This window comes from Erinaceus europaeus, chromosome 1 (assembly GCF_950295315.1).
Source record: "Erinaceus europaeus chromosome 1, mEriEur2.1, whole genome shotgun sequence".
NCBI classification, from domain to species: Eukaryota; Metazoa; Chordata; class Mammalia; order Eulipotyphla; family Erinaceidae; genus Erinaceus; species Erinaceus europaeus.
This window is the reverse complement of record NC_080162.1, coordinates 39,843,896-39,868,064: the sequence shown is the minus strand read 5'-3', so window position 1 is coordinate 39,868,064 and position 24,169 is coordinate 39,843,896. Positions and strand designations below refer to the sequence as shown.

At 40.3% G+C, this 24,169-nt stretch overlaps 2 protein-coding genes across 2 annotated transcripts in view; one reads left to right on the top strand and one right to left on the bottom strand.

Moving 5' to 3' along the window:
• Window positions 1-23,491, top strand: part of RTF2 (replication termination factor 2) — a 51,388-nt gene extending 27,897 nt beyond the window's left edge. Inside the window, exons 6-9 of the mRNA XM_007532876.3 lie at window positions 16,528-16,641; window positions 21,596-21,650; window positions 21,727-21,822; window positions 23,023-23,491. Coding sequence (XP_007532938.1) covers window positions 16,528-16,641; window positions 21,596-21,650; window positions 21,727-21,822; window positions 23,023-23,201 — 444 coding nt within the window. The 3' untranslated portion in view covers window positions 23,202-23,491. The remainder of the gene's footprint in view (window positions 1-16,527; window positions 16,642-21,595; window positions 21,651-21,726; window positions 21,823-23,022) is intronic.
• On the bottom strand, window positions 236-9,934 carry LOC103122272 (beta-1,3-galactosyl-O-glycosyl-glycoprotein beta-1,6-N-acetylglucosaminyltransferase 7). The gene is made up of 4 exons (XM_060184945.1): window positions 9,459-9,934; window positions 5,789-6,814; window positions 4,574-4,669; window positions 236-860 (listed from the first exon to the last, which is right to left on the bottom strand). The coding sequence occupies exons 2-4, from the start codon at window positions 6,747-6,749 to the stop codon at window positions 634-636; spliced, it is 1,284 nt and encodes a 427-aa protein (XP_060040928.1). The 5' UTR covers window positions 6,750-6,814; window positions 9,459-9,934; the 3' UTR covers window positions 236-633.
• Window positions 23,492-24,169: the final 678 nt, after the last annotated feature.

Here is a 24,169-nt window from a genome sequence, read left to right as displayed (position 1 = left end):
AACTGTGCTTCAACTACAGATTAACTGGGTTGACAAAAACATAGAAAAAGTAAGTCAAGACTTTTTGACAACCCAATACATTGAATTTTGGCAACCCAAATACAAAGAATTTTGATTTTTTTTTCCTATGGTTGCTAGAAAAAATTTACTCTGTTCCCAGCCAAAGGAGACTGTTTTGGATAAGCATTTTTTTCATTTTTAGAGTAAGTTATTTACCAGAGTCTCAGACACAATAGTAATTCAAAACAAAGGGCATTTTTATTCTAACCCAAACCTGAGTTTTTTTTAATTTTTAATTTTACAAAATTACATGTCAACAGGGTTTAAATCCACACCTTTCCCAAACTTTGGTAGTAGCAACTAGTTACTGCTGAAGCAGTCGGCCTTCCAAATGGCTTATTCATATGTCAGTATTAGTAGCTTTAGCTTGCATGATTATTATTATTATTATTATTTGCTCATGAGTTATTTCTTAAAGCAATAAAAGTTTACTAAGTATTATCAGTTAGTTTACTGTTTATTTTAGAACTGTATTGTATCAAGGAATCACCTTTCCATTCTTCTTTGGTTGGTTGGTCTCTTATTTCCAGTTTGGGAAACAGTGTTATGGTACACTCTTTTAAAAATACTGGCTCAGCGATTCAGTTTCATATTGAAATGAGTCTGCTGTTGAAATTGCCACTGTGGTGCCACAGGAACCTCTGCTTGCTTCAGTGTCCTAAGCCGGTGTCTCCTCTCCAAGCATGTGACCACAAGGGAGTCTGTTGAGGCTTCAAATTTGTTGGCAAATAAAGAAGGTGATTGAATGATCCATGGCAGGTCCCCTGGGCCATATACACAGCTGCCCTGGACATAGTGACCTGCAAAAAGAAACACAAAACCTCAGTACTTTCAGTTCCTTGCCAGTTGACATTCATACAAAGTGTGTGCACTCTGATGCTTTCTCTAGTGCTTCTTCTAATGTTGGGAGACCACTCCTTCACAGGACTTCCTATTAAACCCGATGCCCATGATTGCTTTTGACAAATGTTTTCATCTTGAATTTGTGGTAAAAAAAATTTCAACTCATTTTATTAGTGAGCTCTCAAAATGTTGAATGACTACTTGAGGTGAATAGCGTGGAACCCTAGGCATTGTAAAGTATTGGGGGTGGGGGGAGTCGGGCTGTAGTGCAGCGGGTTAAGCGCAGGTGGCGCAAAGCACAAGGACCGGCATAAGGATCCCGGTTCGAACCCCAGCTCCCCACCTGCAGGGGAGTCGCTTCATAGGCGGTGAAGCAGGTCTGCAGGTGTCTATCTTTCTCTCCTCCTCTCTGTCTTCCCCTCCTCTCTCCATTTCTCTCTGTCCTATCCAACAACGACGACAACAATAATAATAACTACAACAATAAAACAACAAGGGCAACAAAAGGGAATAAATAAATAAATAAAATATTAAAAAAAAGTATTGGGGGTGGGGTGCAGAAGCAACATTAATAAAAAAGTGTTCCCAAGGGAGTCGAGTTGTAGCGCAGCAGGTTAAGTGCACATGGCACAAAGCACAAGGACTGATTTAAGGATCCCGTTTCAAGCCCCCGGCTCCCCACCTGCAAGTTTGGGAAAGCTTCACGAGTGGTGAAGCAGGTCTGCAGGTGTCTTTCTTTCTCTCCCCCTCTCTGTCTTCCCCTCCTCTCTCTATTTCTCTCTGTCCTATCCAACAACGACATTAATAACAATAAAACAACAAGGGTAACAAAAGGGAAAATAAATATTAATTTTTTTTTTTTTAAAAAAAAGGTACTTGGGCTCATATGCCTCAGGTTTCTGGTTCAGTTCCTAGCACACATTGCTAGAGTAGTTTCTGCATTCTTCCTCTCTCCCCTCTGTCTCATGTCAAACATTCTCTCATATGTAATCAATAAAATATTTTTTAAAAAGACAGAATTTCACATGACTAAAAGAAAGCATTATTCCTGTTCTTTTAAAAATATTTTTGTTAACATTTATGAGAGAGAGAGAGAGAGAGAGACTGCTCAGCTCTGGTGTTTGGTGGTGTAGGGGACTGAACCTGGGACATGGAGCCTCTGTCATGAAAGTAGTTTTTGCATAACCATTATACTATCTCCCCTGCCTGCTTCTATTCTTTTTTGCAAGTGTTCTATACAAATGACATAATTAAAATGTGAGTCATAGTTAGGGTCCAGTGCTAATTGGATCATAATTACCAGCATCATGAACTCAGTAGCATGTTCCACTTGCCTAGCTTTTTGTATGGCTTTCTTACTTTCTCTTTTAATTATCCCACCAACTGCTGAGGCTTTGTTTTTATCATCACCTTTAGTTTGCAGAGAAATGAATTCTGCTGCGGTGTAAAGAAGTGTTTTATCCCTTATTGAAAAAAACCTGGCTTTTTTCTCTGCCATGTTTTCTCTTCATGCCAATCCAATAAGCCTACTTGTTTATTATTGTATAGAGGTAGAAATTGGGGGGGGGGAGAGACCTGTAGCTCTACTTCACTTGTGAAGCTTCCCCCTGCAGGTGCAGACCAGGAGCTTGAAGCTAGGTCCTTGTGCACTGTAATGTGAGTGCTTAACCAGGTGTGCCACTGCCTACCCCCCCCCCAATAATCCTACTTCTAAACACTTGTCTTATGGAAATTTTTTTAACAAGAAGTTGGAACTGCATGTACCAAAGAAGAAAAAAAAAAAAAATCCCAGTGTTCTTAAGACTGAATGATGTCAGAAGGAGCTTTTCCCATATAGCATGCCTTCATCTAGAGATGAGTCCAGAAATGGGATGTGTGCAGCATGGTGTAAGAGACAGCTACTGTCAGTATTGGGGAAAAATGATAAACATCCTTAGTACAATGTGATAGAATTTCAATAAAATTATACATAACCATCTTATGCTGCTAATAGTCAAGTAGCTATCTCTCAAAGCAAGGCTGGTGAGCTCACCCTGTAGAATGGCAGCAGGCTGCTGCACCTGACTGAAGACCCAACTCTGTGACTTCAGGAGTGACTTCATTTCCCTGTAATTGTGAAATGTTTCCTCAGCCTTGAAATATTTGGGTTTCCACTGTAAAAATATCTCTGAATCATTACTTTATTGTCAATAGCAGAAATGCTCCTGTAACTTTCTATACTACTTGGGCATCCAAAGAAATTGAGTTTTCAGGGAGGCCCTCTGTTTCTAAGCCTTTATTGTTGCTGTCAAACCCAGTGTGTATTGACATTTAGTACCTGCTTTCTAAAGATAGACCCAGATCATGTATTAGCCTGCTTTTTAAGTGTCACATTCTTATTATGCAACAATAGCCTTAATTAAAATCAGTTACCTTTTATTTTTTAAAGATTTTATTTTCATGGTAATAAGGGAGGGAGAGGGAAAGAGGGAGAGAGAGAGAAGAGAGAGATATACCAGGGCATCATTCTGGTATATGCATTGACAGGGACTGAACTTAGGATCTCGTGCTTGAGAGTCCAGTGCTTTGTCCACTGTACCGCTCTAACCTTTTTAAAAAAATACTGTAAAACACTTCTGTCCTGCTTGCTATCAGGAGGATGGATGTGCACATGACAGCAGGTACTACTCCATTTCTTTTAGACTTAGTATTTAAATAGCTTGGAAGCTGGTGAGTCTAGTATATTTTGCATATTCTACCTTCGGTAGTCAAATATGAGGGCCACACCCAAATACACTATGAAAATAGATCTTCATATTTCGGGGTGGTCATTCCTGTTAATGGTTAGGAAGCTGCTGGTTGTTGGAGGAGGGTTGCTGCCAGAGCCTTCTTGTCTGAATTAGGTGTATGCTAACTTCATAAACATTTATCAGCTTGAATTCTTATGATCTGTACACTTTTACTTTATGAACTTCATGTCTTTTTTCAGGGGACTGGGGGGTAGTTCACCCACTTTACCGTGCATGAGGATCTAGGTTTGAGACTCTAGCCACCATATGGGAACAACATGCATTGGATAATCTTTGGGAGTAGTGGAGAGACACTGTGGTGACTCTCCTCTCCCTGCTTTCTGTCTGATTCTCTCTTTCTTTGAAATAAATAAATAAATAAATACCCACCAGAAATAGTTTAATTACTCAGGTATCTAGCCTCAGTGAAACTCTTGTGTGAAAAATAACTAAATTAAAATTGCAAGTTGACACCTATGCTATTGAGCCATCACTCATTCCAGGTAACTGTCAACAGGCCTCCCTTTTGTCTTACTACTATTGGGGAAAAGAATGTCTTTTTTAGGGGAGTTGGGCTGTAGCACAGTGGGTTAAGCGCAGGTGGCGCAAAGCACAAGGACCAGCATAAGGATCCCGGTTTGAGCCCCGGCTCCCCACCTGCAGGGGAGTCGCTTCACAGGCGGTGAAGCAGGTCTGCAGGTGTCTATCTTTCTCTCCTCCTCTCTGTCTTCCCCTCCTCTCTCCATTTCTCTCTGTCCTATCCAACAATGACAACAGTAATAACTACAACAATAAAAACAATAAGGGCAACAAAGGGAATAAATAAATAAAATAAATATTAAAAAAATTTAAAAAAAAAAGAATGTCTTTTTTGGAAAATTTGAAGACTCTGGGGATTTTACCTTTACATCCATCATGAGCAATTCCTTCCTTGTTTCTCCATTTAATGGCTCGAACATTTCCTTCCCAGCCAGCATTTGGTGTTGCACCTGGAGCATCTGAAGGGGGAAAAAAAAGGGCAGAAGTGGATAGCAGAATAGTTATGCCAAGAGACTGTCATGCTTAAGGTTCTAAAGACTCAGGTTCAGTTCTCCCAAACCACATAAGCCACAGCAGATCAGTGTTCTGATTAAAAAAAGAAAGAAAGAAAGTGGTGGGGGGGGGGTGAGAAAAACACAAGTATCCCAGGTGGGACCCAGTTTCCCAATTCTTTAGTACAGGCTTTGTACTGTTAGTTTTTTGCTTTTGCTTTTTTTCTGTGATAACCTATGAACATATGAGAATGTCCTACCTTGTTTCAGGTGTTTGACTTATCATCTGATTAGAGACTGACTTGGGGTCATGTGCTCCGCTGACAGTAGTATTGGAATTGACCAAGATCTTGCATCCTCATTTTCGCACCTGAATTTCATTTTTTCATTCATTTCTCTGTCACTGCTAACTCAATAATGTTTGCAAACTCTTTCTCATGACCATGTTAGGTTTCTTTGGATTGTGTTATCTGTAAATACAGCATTTTTCTGGATATGAAAGATTATTAAAAGCTCATAGCTTTTTCTACTGGATTTCTACTGAATTGTTTACATTGATGTTTGACCTGAGTAGCTTACTTGCTCATGTGTGAACTCACACTCCTTTAAGAGCCATTATCTCACACAAAGAGATTGTAGAACATCAGATTTTCTTCTACCTCTCAGAGAACCCATGTGATACATCATATTATCCACAATTATTTTTCACTAGTTTTTAGTACTTTTCATTCTTTGTGGGCCCCTTGCACAATGCCTGGCACTGGTAAATAGTATCTATTAAGTAGCACCTAAAATATTTCTTTTTTAGATCTTTCAAAGAACTCTTATCTGAAGTGATGTACAGTACTGGTACTATTTTCTAGAGAGGCACAAAAGCAGCCAGATTGGTTTGGAGACATGGTGCTCTCTCAACCAACTTCATGCCTCTCAAGTCAAAGACCTTCCTTAACTTTCCAGGTGGCAGGTCTTGCATGAGGTAGCCTTCCTTGCCAAGCCATAGTAGAATAAAATAAAAAGAGACTCTTCAGTTATGAATAAACTCTGGTTGTTGCCTCTGTTCTAACCAGATACCTGAACTGTTCTTACCTTTCAGTCTATTTAGAGTTACCCAGTAATGTCGCTCTGGGCTGTGTATGTCTTTGGACCATTGAAGCATGTCTTTTGCCCGGGTGTCAGTCAGTACAAACTCTACAAACTTCCTCGTTAGTACATAATAAGCACTTCCAAAGTAAATTGTTATGTTATGTGGTGGTTCTTCTTTGAATCTTTCATTTGGAGATACATAGATATTTCCTTCAGTGGACAATTCAGGATGACTTTGATTTATCTTGGATTTAATGTTTGATGATTGTATTACTCCAGGAGTGATATTTTTATCATTCCATTTGCTCTTGATATAGTGTATGATTTCTTTGTTGGTTTTTATCGGGAAATCTTGTTCACACAGATTAATGACATAGTTCCATTGAAATCTGGAATGGACTAGATCGTTCATACAATTAATATCTGCCTGTAGTCTTGTAAAGCTAGTATAAGTGACTTGCTCACTTTCTGATGAAAGAAAAACATTTTCAAAACAGTTAACCAAGGTTTTCACAGCAGTTTTATACTTTTCTGGGGCTTTTTCATCAACATGAATACAGTACACATTTTGAGGTACATAAATAGCCCTGAGAAGCTGCACAAACATGGCCAATTCCTTATGAATAGTAATAATGTATGCCAAGGAGAAATTGCCCTCTTCTGCAGACAGGGGTCTCGTTATGAAATGCAACTCCTGAGAAATTTTGGAACAGTTTCCTGGTGTGTGCAAATAAGCAAGTATTTTAGATCCATAAGGACTTCTACAGAATTTTGCTACCTGCGGGGCTGCCCCTTTCCCTTCAAATAAAGCCAAACACAGTTCATCTGGAAAAAAGCCACATTCCACTACTGCTGGGTAAGTGGGCTCCTCCTCTGTTTCCTCAGGGCTTGGATTCCTTAAATAAAGGAAAACAAAGACTCCAATGGCTGTGCACACCAGCAGTCCAGGCTTTGTGACTCGCATCTCACTTGTGTTTTGAACTCCAGGTGCTTTATTATCATGCTTTGAGATTTTCTTCCATTTAGTGCCTGAAAGAGCAGATAGAATTTAGGGTGTTTTACCTCCCACTGCCCTGCATTTTATTGAAGTACATATATCTAAGGTATATAAAGCATTTTCCTCACTCTTGATGGGTTTTATTATGCACCTTATACTCTACCCTACTCCCACTCTCATCTCTGAGCAGTGGCTAATAGCTGTTACTGTGGGTTAGTTGTCATAGTCTTGAATTTTTTATATAAGCAGAGTCATTCACTATGTACTTTCTTTCTTGCCTGAATCTCAAATAATGAATTTGTGATTCAGCCATGTTGCATTTATATCACCACTTTGTGCCTTTTTTATTATTGAGCACATCATATGAGCATGCCAACATTTATCTGTTTATAGACATTCAAGCTGTTTACTTTTTGCTGGTGCTTTTTCATACATTTTTCATTAATCCCATTGAGCTGATAAAAGTTATAAATGCCCTTTGTTGGTTTAAAAATGTTGCATTTAGGGCAGACAAGATAGTATATGTACACATGGATAATGCATTGCATCCCCCATTACCCTGGAGAAAGGGCTGGTGCTGTGATCTCTTTCCCTATCTGAAAAAAGTCCACCCAGAGTGGTGAACCCTAGCAACAATGATTTAAAAGTTGTGTTTATTTTCATGTGCAGTTTCTTTCCATCATGCTTCAAAGATATAAAGCAGTCACTATCCAAAAATGCCAGGTTATAGTGTTTTATACTGATTCACTGAGTATTTTTTGACTGCCGTAAACATTAATCTTTTAAAATATATTACATATTATATTTATAAACACAAAACCACCATTATATGAATATACTTTGTAGCTTGTGTTTGATATAAATAAGACTTGTATCATAAAGATAGAAATTCAATAGGAAGAAAACATCTTTTAAGAAGACGATGAAGACAGAGCCTTTTTTAACTACTGTTGGGAATTTTAGTTGACGGCAAAACGATTGTCACTTTCTCATGTACTATAATTTTAGTATGAAATGGAGATTTGAAGGGTTGTTGCTTTTTCTCTGATTATTAAGCTTATAATCAAAATAAAATACTGATCTCATCACAGAAATGGCAGCCTCAAGTCACTGACAATTCACTCCCCATGTAAACTTCCCCCTATGGCAAAGCCTAGGGGATTGGATATTTTCAGTAATTTTAATAATTAAATGAAGACAAGTCCCACGTGTAATCCATTGTCCTTCAGGGTAATACACTGTGTGTTTTCTTCTTTCTATTATCTGGACAGACATGCAGGCTAGGTAAGTGTGACTGTGCCTCATTTCTACCCCTTGTTCGGGCAGTTACCTTCTCAGTTGCCTAGTTAAATCCTGCTACCCAAACAGGCTTCCTCTGAAATTGAGAAATAAGCACACCTAGAATACTAGGTTGAGTGGGAAACTAGGTCACAGACAATTTAGCTTTCTTGTCTATGTTTTCTCAAGGTAGTCAGGCCTGTCTTCTAAAGGAACATTTTAGAGACTTCACTGCTGTTTATTATAAATAGTTCTTGGTGTTGCTTCAGCATAACATCTAGTAGATAATGAGAGAATTCCCACAGGAGTAAGTGCCTCTAGGCCTGGTAGTTTTCCTTTTTAAATAATAACCATTTACAATTTTGCAAACATTTCCTAGCTACAGCTCTTAGTGAGTTTTGTTTGCATATATTGGGTAAAGTCATTCTCTTTAGCTGTAAATATAACTTCTAAGTCTGTAAATTTTGTTTCTAAAGTCCAAGAAATTTTGTTTCTAAAGTCCAAGGGGAGCAAGGGATAGGCAGGTCATAAAAAATGTAGTCTGATCTAAGAACCTTTTTCTCTCTAAAATAAGTTACATTTAACATTTATTTCTATGGTTTCAGAAATGAGTATCGGGTATCTTTGCATGCTGTGGAGCAGATATGAAAGTTCTTTGTCCAGACCAGACTCATTTTTTACCTTTCCTATCCCATTTACCCAGGTATCCCTGAAATCACAAATGCTTTCTAAAATTATTACATACGTATGCTGAGAGAGAGAGAAGCTTCTTAAATGTACTTTTAATTCCTTAAAATATTTTCCTGGCTTTATATAATTTAGCAGATGTTTAGCACTCCATATATACAGCTTTTGAGAGGTACTGTCATTGAAATCTAGTATAGAATTAAATAGTTTCCAAAAAGCAAGTAATTTTTTTAGAGTGTACATTTGATTGACATGACATCCTGCAGATGCTACAGATTATCTTTCGATAGAAATAATTAGCAAAGTTATAGCTAGCCGTAGTGTTAACATGTTTTCCTTCTTTATAATGCTAGACTCTAGACAAGAATATTTCCCTCTAATAATGAAACTGTCTCACGTTTTTGTTCAGTCATACAATTCTCAAGTTATTTTCAAACATATGACTTGTAATTATTCAGTTAGTGTGTTTTTCTTCTTTATCTTCTGTATTCCCCACCCCCTCCATATTCCCTCAAGCCTTAACAGCAAAAAACGAAAGTCAGGGAATATGAACTTCATATTGTGTATTACAACTAAAACACCTCTTCTAAGGGTTGTCATTTTGAATTTGTTACCATGGAGTTTAAAAATTTTGTATAAAGACTCTTTGGAAGGGATTGACAATGTCTCAGATAAAAAGAACTATTTTAATATAGTTTATGAAGCACTTACCACACTGTTCTTTATATTCCTGGGTTGAGCTTCCAGAGCAAACCTGGATCCAGCCTGGTTTTCTTTTCCATCAACTGCTTCTCCAGCTTAAATCACACAAAGTTGCTCCGCAGGTTTGGTTGCCCTTTCATCCCTGGAGACTTTCATTCTTGTTGATTCTGATCTGTAGATAGAAAAATAGCTTCTCTGAGAATTTCTTCAGAAATGAATCACTGCCATGCAAAGCAAAACAAAGCAACAGTAGAAAACATGCCAGTACAGAGTAATTCTCATTCTGAAAACTGAATGGAATCTTGGAAATTGTAGTCAAATTCTTTAACGGCTTTAAAAAAGCAGGCTGTATTTAGTTACCCGGCCTGTTTTCATTAAAGGGATAAATGTTACTGAAAAATCTTGTTCACTTCCTCGGTAAAATTTGGAACAATCTCAGTGTTTCAGCATGATTCCAAAAGACCTAACTTGAGGGACGTTAGGGAAGCCTGTGCTCAGCCTCGTTTTTTTTATGGATCCACCCAGTGCAAGTCGATGTGGTCCTAACACCTGGAAGAGGTGGAGTCTGTCCTCGCCTTCATGTTCTCTGCTTTAGTAGACTTAGTTGCTTAGTACTTTGTTTTCTGCTTTGAAAGGTTTTCTTACTTGTTGGTACTGTAAGTTGACCACAGACAGGCCTATGGAGAATAGCAAACCAAAGTACATAAATCACTGCCCCAGAGACTGCTCCACTGGTCTGTAGCCAAAACCTGAACTTGGTGTTTAATTAGATGAGCATAGGTTTCTTCCACCTGCCTGAGGGTAACTCCAGACACATCATGCAGTTTTCCAGAACAGATGTTGCCACAGAAAGCTAGCTTAATTGGCCTGATGAATCCAATCTTTTTAAAAATGCGTGGATTTTAGTGTTATGCTTTTATTTGTTGAACACTTTTATTTGGAAAAAAAAAACACCCTATTTGCTTTTTGAAAACTCAGATTGAATTAACCAAATTGGCAAACTATGATTTCTTTTTATTTTTTTATATTTATTTTATTCCCTCTTGTTGCCCTTGTTTTATTATTATAGTTATTATTGTTGATGTCATCATTGTTGGATAGGACAGAGAAATGGAGAGGAGGAGAAGACAGAGATGGGGAGAGAAAGACACCTGCAGACTTGCTTCACCACTTGTGAAGCAACTCCCCTGCAGGTGGGGAGCTGGGGCTTGAACCGGGATCCTTACGCCGGTCCTTGCGCTTTGTGCCATGTGTGCTTAACCCACTGCGCTACTGCCTGACTACCCAAACTATTTCTGTACTTAAAAAAAAATAATAATAGGGTTTGGTATGTTAAAAGAACATAGCTTTTACTTAGGCATGATGTAATTTTGTCCAATTCAATAATCTCTAATCTTTTAGAGTATAAGGGTGATTTATGCTTTTTTTTTTTAAAGAATATATTTATTCATGAGGAAGATAGGAAAGAAATAACCAGCCATCACTCTGGTACATGTGCTGCCGGGGATCGAACTCAGGACCTCATGCTTGAGAGTCTAGTGCCTTAGCCACTGCGGCACCTCCCAGACTACTTTTCTTTCTTTTATATATATGCTTTTAGTGTATGCTTTTTTTTCTTAGTTTTTTTAATATAATCTTTATTTATAAAAAGGAAACACTGACAGAAAACATAGGATAAGAGGGGTACAACTCCATACAATTCCCACCACCAGAACTCTGTATCCCATCCCCTCCTGATAGCTTTCCTATTCTTTATCTCTCTAGGAGCATAGACCAAGGAACATTATGGGGTGCAGAAGATGGAAAGTCTGGCTTCTGTAATTGCTTCCCTGCTGAACATGGGCGTTGATAGGTCGATTCATACTCCCAGCCTGTCTCTCTCTTTCCCTAGTGGGGCGGGGCTCTGGAGAAGCAGGGTTCCAGGACACATTGGTGAGGTCATCTGCCCAGGGAAGTCCAGTTGGCATCATGGTAGCATCTGGAACCTGGTGGCTGGAAAAAAGAGTTAACATATAAAGCCAAACAAATTGACTAATCCTGAACCTAAAGGCTGGAATAGTGCAGATAAAAATTTGGGGGTCTCTATTTTGTAGATAGTTAGTAGGCCTATTTTAGTTATATTCCAAAGGGCCCAGGACTGTATTAGTGTTTTTTTTTCTTTTTTCTGTTTATGACATCTGATATGCAGGTGGACCCAAATTATTGTCTGAGGAGATGATGTCATGCTGGAAAAAGGGTTAGAAAGCTGGATCAGGGAAGATAGCAGCTCCCAAATATGGGAAAGGTGTATAGATGTTGACTATAAACTCCATCAATTTGATCTGATCTGGGGCCCATATATTTTACATCTATATGAAGATGTTCAGATTCAATAATTTAGGAATAATTTTTCTCTCAAGCTAGAGCAACAAGTCCATTAGTAATGGCATGAGCCTCAGGAATAAGAGTTGATGGATTTCACATTTCACTTTATAGCCTTAAACTTAGAAAGATGAGTCTCTAAAAATAAATAAAACAGTGGAAGAAACAACTGAAGGGTTGGAGAAATAGTTCATTAGGTAAGGCATGTGCCTTGCCATGCATGCAGCCCAGGTTTATTTATTGGATAGAGACGGTCAGAAATTAAGAGGTAAGGGGGAGACAGAGATGGAGAGAGACAGAGAGACCTGCAGCCCTGCTTCACCACTTGCAAAGCTTTCCCCCTGCAGGTGGGGACCAGGGGCTTGAACCAGGTCCTTGTGCGTTGTGACGTGCGCTCAACCAGGTGCACCACCACCTGGTGGCTCATGTGGCCTTTTAAGGGAACTACTAGGCTTTCAGATTTCATTTTTTTTTTTTTTATTTGACATATTTTTGGGCAGTGTTCTTTTTTCATCCAGCAATCATTTGAGTCACTATATGCAGCCCTCCCCTGCGCCCCCCTCCGTCCCAACACACACACACACACACACACACACTCTCTCTCTCTCTTGCTGGGTGACAACCATAGATAAAGATAGAATTGTTCCCACAGTGTGACTAGGTCTAAGTGGTTTTATTATACAGATGTATAGGATAGTAGTGCTTCTAATCCTACCACTCTTCTCTCTACAATTTTTCAATTAAAAAGTTTTTAACATCCAGAAGTCATAAAAATATATACTTAGGCCAGTGAAATAGATCACTTGGATATTGTGTGCTGCTTTGCCATGAGAGCAACCCAGGCTCAAACCTGGCCTCCACACACTGAAGGATGCTTTAGTGCTGTGGTCTCCTCTCAAAAAAAAAAAAGCAAGCAAACAAAAAAAACAGTGGCCCTCTCTGTTCTTTTAACATATAACATTTTCTACATTGTCAAAATATGAACTTTATATTGTGTTTCCTGGAGACTGCACACACCATCTCTGTGCTACAGACCCTGTCACTCATTTTCAGTACATGTCTGTTCCAGGAACTTAGGGATGAGTAGATGGAAACAGGGCAAGAAGCAGGTTTCTGCCCACAGCCAGCAACCAGCCTAGCACTCTTCTCAGTATATAGGAGCAAATACTACGCCATATGCTCTTCCTTCTGCATCATCCTCCCCCCCTTTTTGGACAAAAGTCGCTTATTAAGTAAACTTAAAAAGAGATTTAAAAGACATGATTTCAAACACATAGCAACAGTATGCATGGAAAAACACATTCATAGGGAAAATATGAGTGTTATATACATTATGCTTGTATAGTTCAGGAGGAATTGAATTGGGCCAGCTGTGCCTGCACAGTAACCCAAGCTTCCCTTTGTAAAGTGACCTTCTGCCCTCTATGCAATTGAGACCTTAAGAGTGGATTTGGTATTAGTTGATCTCAATTTCAAGAGAAAAAACAAGGCATCTGGATTTTAATGTAATAGGTTCCTGACTTTTTATTGTTAGTGACTCACTCCACATTAAAAGTACAACTCTGTTCCCTGGGCAGACAACCTCACCAATATGTCCTAAAGTCTCACCTTTCCAGAGCTCTACCCCACACTAGGGAAAGATAGAAACAGGCTGGGGATATGGACTGACCTGCCAACGTCCATATTCAGTGAAGAAGCAATTACAGAAGCCAGACCACCTTCTACCTTCTGCACCCCATAAAGATTTTTTGTCCATAGTCCCAGAGGGATAAAGAATAGGGAAGCTTCCAATGGTGGGGATGGGACACAGAACTCTGGTTATGGGAATTGTATGTAATTGTACCCATTAGCGTATAATCTTGTTAATCACTATTAAATCACTAATAATTTTTTTTAAAAGTACAACTCTGGGGCTGGACATCTGAACATTCCTGTCCAGTGAAAAGACTCTTGATGCTGAAAAGAAGGGTGACAGGGACTGGTGGAAAGAAGCCATCTAGAAGAAAGAGGGAGGGAGTATGTGGGACCAACAGAACAAATGGGAACAGATGCACAACTACTTTCTGCATCCCTGTGCCCTCAGGAGAATTATTTACACCATAGTCCCAGCCCCTGGTCCCAGAAGACCTTACCTATCACTTGATTCTGTTCCTGCAGGCTCTTTTTCTTTCCATCTGAAAGCAGTTTCTTTTCACCTAACAAGGCAGCCCTCTCTTACTGGGGAACTTCTGGGGGCCTTCTCCTGCTGAGAGACCAACTTCTTCCTTAGGCCTCCCTTAAGAGTAACTGGGAGAACAAAGCTCTTTTTTCATCTAGGCATCCTGGTGTCTTGAGCATCCTTTCATTATGTCACTTCTCTGTGGCGCATTCACCTTGACACTTGTGGGTCAAATGAAAATGTCTTCAGTCAGGAGTATTATCCAGCTCCACCCTTGCAAAAGAGCTGATTTTGACAGAAACAGTGGATTTTGGAGTCTAGGGCTTAGCACCTAGTAGTCAGTTAAGGTGGTGACTGGAGAGTTGCAGACACTGACTAAGCTCTTCTGTGTGTTGGGGGGGGGGGACACTGGGACATCTAACTTTTAAGAAAGAATTTCCAGACTTTTGTGTTTTAACAGCATTACTGTATAGTACGCTAAAAAGACTTCTTCAGTTGCTTAGAGTTGTTCTTGACACATGAGTGCTCTTCTTAGTGCTCTTCATAGACAATGCCTGATGGATACTTTAACTCTTAAAGGTCATATTATTATTTTTTAATTTCTTTATTGGAAAATTAATTTTTTACATTCTACAGTAAATATAATAGCTTGTACATGCATAACATTTCTCAGTTTTCCATAAGGGTCATGTTATTTTTAATACTCTCCCCTGAATGAATGAAAAGTGGCCTGGAGTGGTGTAATCATGCGTGTGTGAGGTCCTGGTCATGCAAAAAGAAAAAAAAAATTAAAGTTATATCGTTGACCCAGTAATTCCAGTCCAAAGTTTCAACTCGGGAAATGAAAACATGTCTGCACAAAGGCTTTCATGCAAATGTTCACAGCAGCATCATTTGTAATAAAAAGCATCACAGTAGAAATAACTGTCAGCTCATGAGTGAGTGAATAAAATATGTTGCATCACAGTAAAGTATTTGCCAGTAAAATGTGCGGTAAATAAATGATTGCCTAAGACTGAGGGAGCAGGTGAGGGGAGGAATGATAACAGGCACAGGCTTTCTTTTCAAAGGATGAAAATATACTAAAATTAGGTTATGGTGATACTGCACAACACAAATATACAGAGAACTATTGAACTGTATGTACATTTTAAGTAGTGAGTTTTATGTTTGGCAAATCAGATTTCAATAAATTTTTAAAGATATATTAGTAAATATAAATGCTGGTCAACATTAACCCAAAGAAGAGGTGAAGTGCAGGTGTGTCTCCAAAAATGTTCTTTCCTGCTGGGAAGTCAGCCATTTACTCTTACTGACCATCTCCTTAAACTGTAGGACAGAACTTCTCAAAGCAAGGTCCCCCACAGGTGGTCTCTGTCTCCTCCAAGAAAACATTACAAAGTGGCCCGGGAGCTGGCGTGATAATAATGCTTTGGACTCTCAAGCATGAGGTCCCAAGTTTGATCCCCACCAGTACACATGCCAGAGTGATGTCTGGTTCTTTCTCTGTCCTCTTATCTTTTTCATAAATAAATAAGTAAGAAAGAAAGCATTACAAAGTGTGAAATGTGGAGTCCCACCTTAGAACATAGATTCTAATCAAGCCCACAAGCCTCAGTTCTGTGTGGTGTGTTAGATGTATGTATACAGGCAACTTCCTTTTTAGCTTGTGCTTGGCTGTGCAGGGCATACATCACAGACTTGTATTAAATAAGTCATCAGAAGAAGAACCAGCAAAAGGTAGCTCAGAAAAAATTACTAGTAATTCCTTAAACGACCATGTCTCAGATATGCCTATCACAGGCTAGAAACTTTGCATGGAGCCTCTTCTACACCAAGAGGTTATTACAGTGAGGAAGACCTATTAAAAAAAAAAAAAAAAAAAAGACCTGCAGCTGGGGAGATATTAGCTCAACTGTTAAAGCATCAGACTTCCATGCCTGAGATTCCTGGTTCAATCCCTGGTACCTTTACATGTACCAGAGTAGTACTCTGAATAATCTGTCTTTCTGTTTCATTTGCAACTTTCATATGTAAAGTAAATAAAAGAAAAGAGGTCCAACATGGTTAGGAAATGGAAGTTCCCAGGAACCAGCTTGGGACTAATTCTGTATAGGAAACTTTGCAAAGCAGAGCTTTGATTCAGAAGCTTCCCAAGCCCATATGCAAGTAGGAAGGTAGCAGGCATTTCCCCAGAGTGTAAGGAACAGTGGTGAAGTTAAGTGAGATAAAGTAGGTGTCCTGGCTGGGAATATGGATCAACCTGTCAAAGCCCATGTTCAGCGGGGAAGCTATTACAGAAGCCAGACCTTCAGCCTTCTACATCCCACAATGACCTTGGGTCCATACTCCCAGAGGGATAAAGAATGGGAAAACTATCAGGGGAGGGGGTGGGATACAGAGTTCTGGTTGTGGGGATTGTGTGAAGTTGTAGCCCTCTTATCCTATGGTTTAGTCAATGTTTCTTTTTTATAAAGAAAAAAATTAAAATTAAAAGAGAAAGAAAGTAGCTGTCCTGTCTCTGGTCACAAATTCTGTCTTCTTTCTTTTCTCCTCCAGTGTGGGACTGCCTTCCAGGAGGATGATGTCATTGTACTCAATGGTACCAAGGAGGATGTGGAAATACTGAAGAAAAGAATGGAGGAGAGGAGGCTGAGAGTGAAGCTGGGAAAGGTAATGGGAATTACAGGGAGAAAGGGAAATCCCCCCTCCACCCACACACACACACACACACCCCTCTCTGGGCTCTTTACAGGCTAGTCAGATGATCAAATTAACCTCATAGAGAAAAAGGCAAAACTTAGTAATTTTAACATGACATGTCAACTTGAAAGATGAGGCAACAGAATATTTATCCTGAACTAAAGAATGAGATAGGAAACTGGAGCACTAAGAAATGAGACAGCAGCCTAGAACTTTAAGGAAAGAGGAGGGAAGACTCGTAGGAGAAAGAGCAGATGCTCTGTAATTAGATGTTTGCCCTGCCATATGGTTACTACACTAGAAAAGGGTGTTTTTGTTAGAGCCCTAATTCTTTTTATTTAAAAAAAAATAGATTTTATTTTTTATTATTGGAAGAGACAGAAATTGAGAGGAGAGGAGGAGGTAGAGAGACAGAGAAACACCTACAGCCCTGCTTCACCACTTGTGAAGCTTTCCTTCTGCAGGTGGGGACCAGGGGCTTGAACCTGCATCCTTGTGCACTGTAATGTGTGCGCTTAACCAGGTGTGCCACTGCCTGGTCCCCTAGAGTCCTAATTCTGGATTTTACAGTTTTCATTCTTTGGGTAGTTAAGGAAGTGATAACAGTTTCATGTGAGCCTGCAGGGCCTGACTTGATTTCAGTTTCAAATAATATGCATCTCAAAGTGACATATTTTAGGGAAGCTTATTCTTCAGACTCTTACCTTTCTAAAGTCAGGATGTAAGTCACCTCTTCCAGGCTACCACCTCTACTTTTCAGAGCTGATTTCAAACTACTGAATCAGCTGGCATTGGTTTGGAATTTCCTGTAGCAGGTCCCTCTCCCCTCCCCCTCCCCCCTTTTTTCTTTTCTCACTTTTTTTTTGGGGGGGGCCACCAAGGTTATTTCCAGAGCTCAGTGCCTGCTTGACAAATCCACTGCTCTTGGCAGCCTAATTTTCCTTTTCTTCATTTGATAGGACAGAGAAATTAAGAGGGAGAGAGGAGATAGAGAAGAGAAACAGAAAGACACCTGCAGTACTTGCTTCCCTGCTTGTGAGACTTCCCCCTGCTTAAGGTTGGGACGTAGGGCTCAAACCCTGGTCCTTATGCATGGTAATCATATGCTTCAACAGGTGTGCCACCAGCTGCCCCCACCTTTTTTATTCTCTCAGTCTATAAGGGCCTGAGCTCAGGAAAGATTCCACATGGCTCAGCCACACCCTTTCTGTATTACATATTAGGCTCTGCTCTTCCTCACTAAACTTTATCATCTGTGAGTGGATATACTTCATTTCCTTTAACACTGCATGCATGAAGTGTGTCAAGAGAGTCAAGATCAGGCCTTTAAAGCATTGCACAGCCTGTGGGAAAAAGGCAGCCATCATAACTTATTTTATTTTACTGACAGGACAGAAATTGACAAAGGAAGGAAGATAGAAAGGAGGTGAGAGAAAGACACCTACAGACCTGCTTCACCGCTTGTGATGCCATACCTGCTGCAGGTGTCGAGCCAGGGCTGGAACCAGGATCTTTAAGCCAGTCCTTCTACTTCATACTGTGTGTGCTTAACCCAGTGCACCACTGCCTGCCCCCCGCCCCCATCATGATTTTAAGAGCACATACTTGGTATTCCTAACTTGTAAAGCAAATGAAAAGTAGAAAGCACATCTGAAGAGCCTATGCTGCGTATACTGTGCCAGGGGTTACTAGGAGATCTGGGCAGCCCAGGAGGCTGTGTTTCCCACCCTTTCCAAGAACACAGATACAGGCCTTCCAGAAGTATTTGGAGTAATGACTGACTAAACATCCTTTCCTCATGAGAGCTGCCTCCTTGACATCCCATAAAGGAGTCTATCACAAATGTGCCTTGGCTCTGCAGAAAGGAGGCCAGTGAGTCAGACTTGGTTCTGATAAATGAGCACTGGCTAGATGTATGTACAGTAAGATTTGATGTTGCTTCCCTTAGGAGATGGGGTCATTGTTCAGTAACCTAAGGGGCCCCAGGATGGGGAGTGGCATGCTTGGTAGAGAGCACACAACACTACCTGCAAGGCCCAGGTTCAAGCCCCTAGTTTCCCTCTACAGGAGGGAAGCTTCAGAAGAGGTGAAGCAATACTGTGGCTCTCTCTTTCTCTCTGTGCCCCTGCCCTTCCTGCTCAACTTCTGTTTTATCAAATAAAAGAGAAACAAAAATAATTGGATTAATCAGGCAGGCACTGAACCCCAATGACAACCCTGGTGGCAATTAAAGGGGCAGGGGAATCAGCTTTAAACAGTGTATCAGCCAAGAGATCCTTCAGTGTACCATCAATTCTGTATTCAGCAAACAGTTATTAAAATATTTCTAGAAGATAGCTCTGTATTTTTTTTATGAATAGCTTCTGTTTAATTTAAAAATGTTCATAATTCAGGATAAATGTAGAAGCTTTTTATGGTCAGAACTAGATCAGAAGAGTCTTTGAAATTTTAGGAAATTAACATAAGTGGCCCTGGTAGTTGGTGCTGTGGTAGAACGTGAACCTTGCAAAAAACTTGAGGCCCCTAGGTTCAGTCAGATTCCAGTGCTTCTCTGCTCCTTCCATGAAATAAAATTAATCTTAAATTTGTAAAGAAAAAGAGAAAAAAATTTTCTAAAAAGAAATTTAATCCTGAGGACATAAAATTATATATAAGAAAGTAGCCTCCCTTGGAGCTCCAGTGGCGCAATCGGTTAGTGTGCAGTACTTATACAGAAAGTAGCTTCCCTTGATACAGCATGCATTACCAGTAATGAGGATTTTCAGAGCTTTCCTTTAATGACACTGTGAAGGGCAGGGCCATTCTCATCCTGGAATAATACATAATTCATTGTTAGGAGGTTATAAAGTTGATGTTTACAAATGTGTGTTGATTCAGAATTCTCAGAAAGAGCTAAACCCATTTGCATTTTTTTTTCCTCGTGTCATTTTGCTTAGAAAATGTTAGTGGTAAATGGTTCTCTAGTGCATGGAATTTTATACATTTATATCTTTATTAATTTATATATTTTGTATTTATATTTGATGATTTTAAATACTGATATCATTGTTTACACTAATATATCCTTTTTATTCATTGTCAAGACCACTTTTAAAACCCTAGACTTTTTTTTTAAACCCTAGTCTTTTAAAAACTCTACAGTGATCTAATCCACATCTCATACATTGAGCCATTTAGGAAACCAATAAAAGCACTCTGTAAAGCAGTTTAGTGAAATGTGAACACAACATTTTTGAGTAGAAACTTCCTTAGCAACTGTTGTGAGGGTTTTAACTGGTGGGATTAATGTTACCCTGCAGGCAGAGAGGGTCTCAAGGTAGAAAGAAGATAGATCAAAGGAATGGAATGGGTGGGGATCTTTCAGGCAAAACAATGATTATGTAAATAGGCCATAGTATCAGGAATGCAGGGGGAGAAGGCTTAATGCCCAACATCTCCCCTTTTTTATCTAATGACCATAATATCAGGAATGCGGGGTGCTTTGTGAGGCAGGGAGTCTGACAGGACGAGGCACACCTTTGGGGTTACTCCTGTCCCCCGTTGCTCAACCTCTCAGTAGAGAGAGAAACTAACAGGATAGACGCACTCCTCAGGTCAAGCCCTGCCAAGCTCAACCACATCCTCACAATTTCCCGACATTTTACTTTGGTGATTTTTTTTCTCCTATGTCTCAGGCTTCCTGCCAGGTTGTTTAAAACCCAGTGGAACTAACATGCCCCTTTGCAAAATCCTTCCTAGAGCTTCTGGGAATGCCTCTTAGCTACAGCTACCAGGGTACCAAAATATTTCACAAATATGCTCACAGCTGGAGACAGGACACAGCATTTCCTCACTTCTGGCTGCTTTTCAGAAAGTTCACCTGTATACAGAAGACTTGAATTCACCAGTGGTTGGTCTCGCCCCCCCCCCCAGTTGTATATCACCTTCACAGATTTGAATATAGGCCTTATATGAGTGAAAAGAAAGTTTGTGAGCCAGCATAAAAGCTCACATGAGGGGGTGTCTGCCTTGCAGTTCACATGACCCAGCTTGGAGTCCAGCCCCACTGCACTGGGGGGAAGCTTTGCCACTGTGGTGTTTTTCCCATTCTCCTCTGTCTGTCTCTATCTGAAATAGTCAAGCCAGAGTAGAGAAGTCCCGGCAATGGCATATGAAGACATTTTCATGCCTTCTGCAAGCATTATAAATTACATCCTGTGTATATACTCCAAACTCAGAACCACAGAAAAAGGCCTTTTCCCCGTGTTTTTTAGTGATAGGTTTGTTCTGAAATAGACTGTAGTGCCACCTTTTGAATACTTAGAAAATGGCACTTTAAAAATACATTTCTCTAACTGATTTTGTCCTTTCTTGACTCAATTTTAACGTAACTGTTTGGTTCTGCAGTGGTTACTTTCATATCTCAGGTGTTTGCTGATCAAACTCTCTACTAATTAAACCATGGCTTTACATATTACAATGTCATTATGAGTGTAGTTTCACACCTTTGTGTATAAATGTATACACAGTTCACCACACCATTTTTATTTCCTATGCTGTTGCATCATGGTGCCTGGGCTTTGTGTACCTGTATATACTGCGTACCATTTAGTCAGCTGCACTTTTGGCTATAGTCATGAACATTAATGACTGTTACTATAGAAATCTATCACCTTTGCTGGAAATTTTTGAGAATGTGATTTTCAGAACATAAATATAAAATTAAGCTGATTGCCACTGTTATATTCTTGTGTGAGGCAAAAGTACTTAACTAGAAACACTTGTAAAGACTAAGGATAAGAATTCATGGAGTTGTAGGTTCTCTCAGAGTAAGTGTCTTACTTACTGCATTGTCCTACCATTGGGCCTTGGGATGGTGGCAGCCTCACTGAAACTGAAATAGACTGAGTCAAAGCATTACTACCAACTTTCTTTCTGTTTATAGAAAGCAAAGAAACCCAAGGCAGCAGAGTCTGTCTCTAAACCTGACATCAGTGAAGGTAAGATGCTAACAGCTCCTGGGGGTGGGGGTGTGCTGACTTTGCTTTGCCTTGGTTGACTTTGTTTCCTGCACAGAGTTCCCAGGGCCATCAAAACTTGGAGTAGGAAAACCTGAAGAAACTAGCCTTGAATCTAGAGAGAAGAAAATCAGCTCGACTTCCAAAAATGCAGGTGGGTCCTAGTAAGAAAAAATGAGCTCTGTAGGGGGCTGGGCGGTAGCTCAGCGGTTTAAATGCACGTGGCGCAAAGCGCAAGAACCAGCGTAAGGATCCTGGTTTGAGCCCCCAGCTCCCCACCTGCAGGGGAGTCACTTCACAAGTAGTGAAGCAGGTCTTCAGGTGTCTTTCTCTCTCTGTTTTTCCATCCTCTCTCCATTTCTCTCTGTCCTATCCAACAATGAACAACATCAACAATAACAATAGTAACCTCAACAAGGCTACAACAACAAGGGCAACAAAGGGGGAAAAATGGCTTCCAGGAGCAGTGGATTCATGGTGCAGGCACTGAGCCCCAGCAGTAACCCTGGGGGCAAAAAGAAAAAAAAGAATGAGCTCTCTAGAAAGTTGGAAACATAGGTGGTTGTGTCCATCCCAGCCAGTTTTGACACAATCTTAGGATGCTAAGTCCTGTCTACTTTAATTTAGTCTCTTTGGGTTTAAGAGACAGATAATACACACACTCCAGAGCAGGAGCCCCATCAAAATCAATGGGTTCCAGACACAAATGGTAATTGTAATTGTTCAGTTCTCTTGAGTATGTAGTAGGTGCCAACCTAATGTGGCTGCTTGAAGAACTAGACTGACACACTGAAGAGACCAGACTCAGGCTTAAAATACTGGGCAAGAGGGTTGCTGATTCCTTGTATCTGGGGTTGAATGTACCCCAACCATGGCATCAGAATGAGGCTTTCCTCCATCTCCATCTGCCTCTTGGCATACAGTCCAGATTTTTGTTCTCTTGAAACTCTTTCATAGAAGATTGTGGACTTGCTGTGTTCCAAACAGCACAGCAGACAGTGAATTCCATTTGCCCTTTATACGTAGTAGTTAACTTGGGGGCTTGGGGTGGATTCCCATCTCCACCTGTAAGACTGAAGCCCTCTCCATGGCCCGAGTCATAACATTCCAGAATTGGATCCCATGCCTGGTACCCTGCCAACTCTCAGTGTGGTTTTAAGTGAGGGATTTAAATGTAATAGTCATCATTTGTGTTTTAGGAATTGGTGGGTGATGTGTATTTCAATATGCATTGCAAGGAAAGGGAGGAAAAATACTTGAGCTAACAAACTTTCTTCCTCTGCCCTTTGATCCATGATCTTTAGTCCATTTAATCCATATGGTTTTCAACTTTTCTTTCTTTTCTTTTTTTCAGCAACAAATGGGAGCTCCTCTGGGAAAGCTGGGAAGCCTCCATGTGGAGCTGCCAAGAGGTCCATTGCTGACAGTGAAGAATCTGAAGCCTACAAGTCCCTTTTCACAACCCACAGCTCTGCCAAGCGCTCCAAGGAGGAGTCAGCCCACTGGGTCACACATACCTCCTACTGCTTCTGAAGCCCACACTGCACCCCTTCTGCAGCTGATGGAGTGTGTGCCTCTTGCCATCCCTTGCAGCCTGTGTAGAGCTCCCTCTGCTCTGTCTTTTCAAGTTATCCTCCCAGACCTCAGAGCCAGTGTGGTCACTCTTGCTCTGAGGTGCATGGACTGTGGAGGGAGTGTGATAAGTGAGTGACTAAGTGCTAGGCCCCTTCCTCCCCCACAGGCTTGCTCATTTCCTGCTGCGGGTGCACTTGGATGGGAAATGCTTTTTATGCTTCAAATTATTAAAGATTCCAGATTCCTGATGTGTGGTCATTCCTTATGTGGGTGTGTATGTGCTCAGCTCATTAGGACTAAGTCGCTAGTGGTTTTGCTGCCAACAGAAAATTACACTCTGGGCCATGTGTGAAACTGGACTTTAGAAAGGGCTCAAATTAGTTGCTCCACCTGCTACTACTCCGCTGCAGGACTGCTTGAAGGCGGCATGTCCAAGGGAAGCCAGAGACCCATGATCTGGTAGTTAGGGGAGGTTCCCTAATCTTTATATCATTTTGAAGATGAAAGATAGTTGTATTCCTAGAAATTGGTACAAAATTAAATAAAGCAAGTCTGCTCTTACTGTATGCTTTCCTTCTCTATTCTATAGAAACTATGAACTAATAGTTTTTTTTTTTCAACTTATTTTATCTCATCATTTGTTTATTTTGCAGAGCTGGGATCAAGCATCTGTGCAGCTTCACTTCTCCAGGGCCATTCTTTCATTCAGATAGTAATGATCTATCTGGCCCTCCACTAATGTTTCCATAAGAAACTTCAAGATAATCATTCTTGCCTTGATAGTGAAATACGACATGAATCCCACCCTATCTCTCAGCAGAAAAGGGTACTTGTACAGAAATTCCATGTAGTATCCACCCATAAAGTACTATGTCAGTAATAAGTGACTCAAGTTTTAGGTTCAATCCCCTGTACCACTGTTAAGT

Bases quoted from the DNA above. Each gene is read 5' to 3' on its own strand.
- LOC103122272 (XM_060184945.1), bottom strand. From the start codon at position 6,749: ATGCGAGTCACAAAGCCTGGACTGCTGGTGTGCACAGCCATTGGAGTC. The intron at 4,670-5,788 runs GTAAGAACAGTT...TTCCCCCTTCAG, and splicing joins AACTCTAAATAGACTGAAAG to ATGCTCCAGGTGCAACACCA. The intron at 861-4,573 runs GTAAAATCCCCA...TTCTTTTTGCAG, and splicing joins TGCTCATGATGGATGTAAAG to GTCACTATGTCCAGGGCAGC.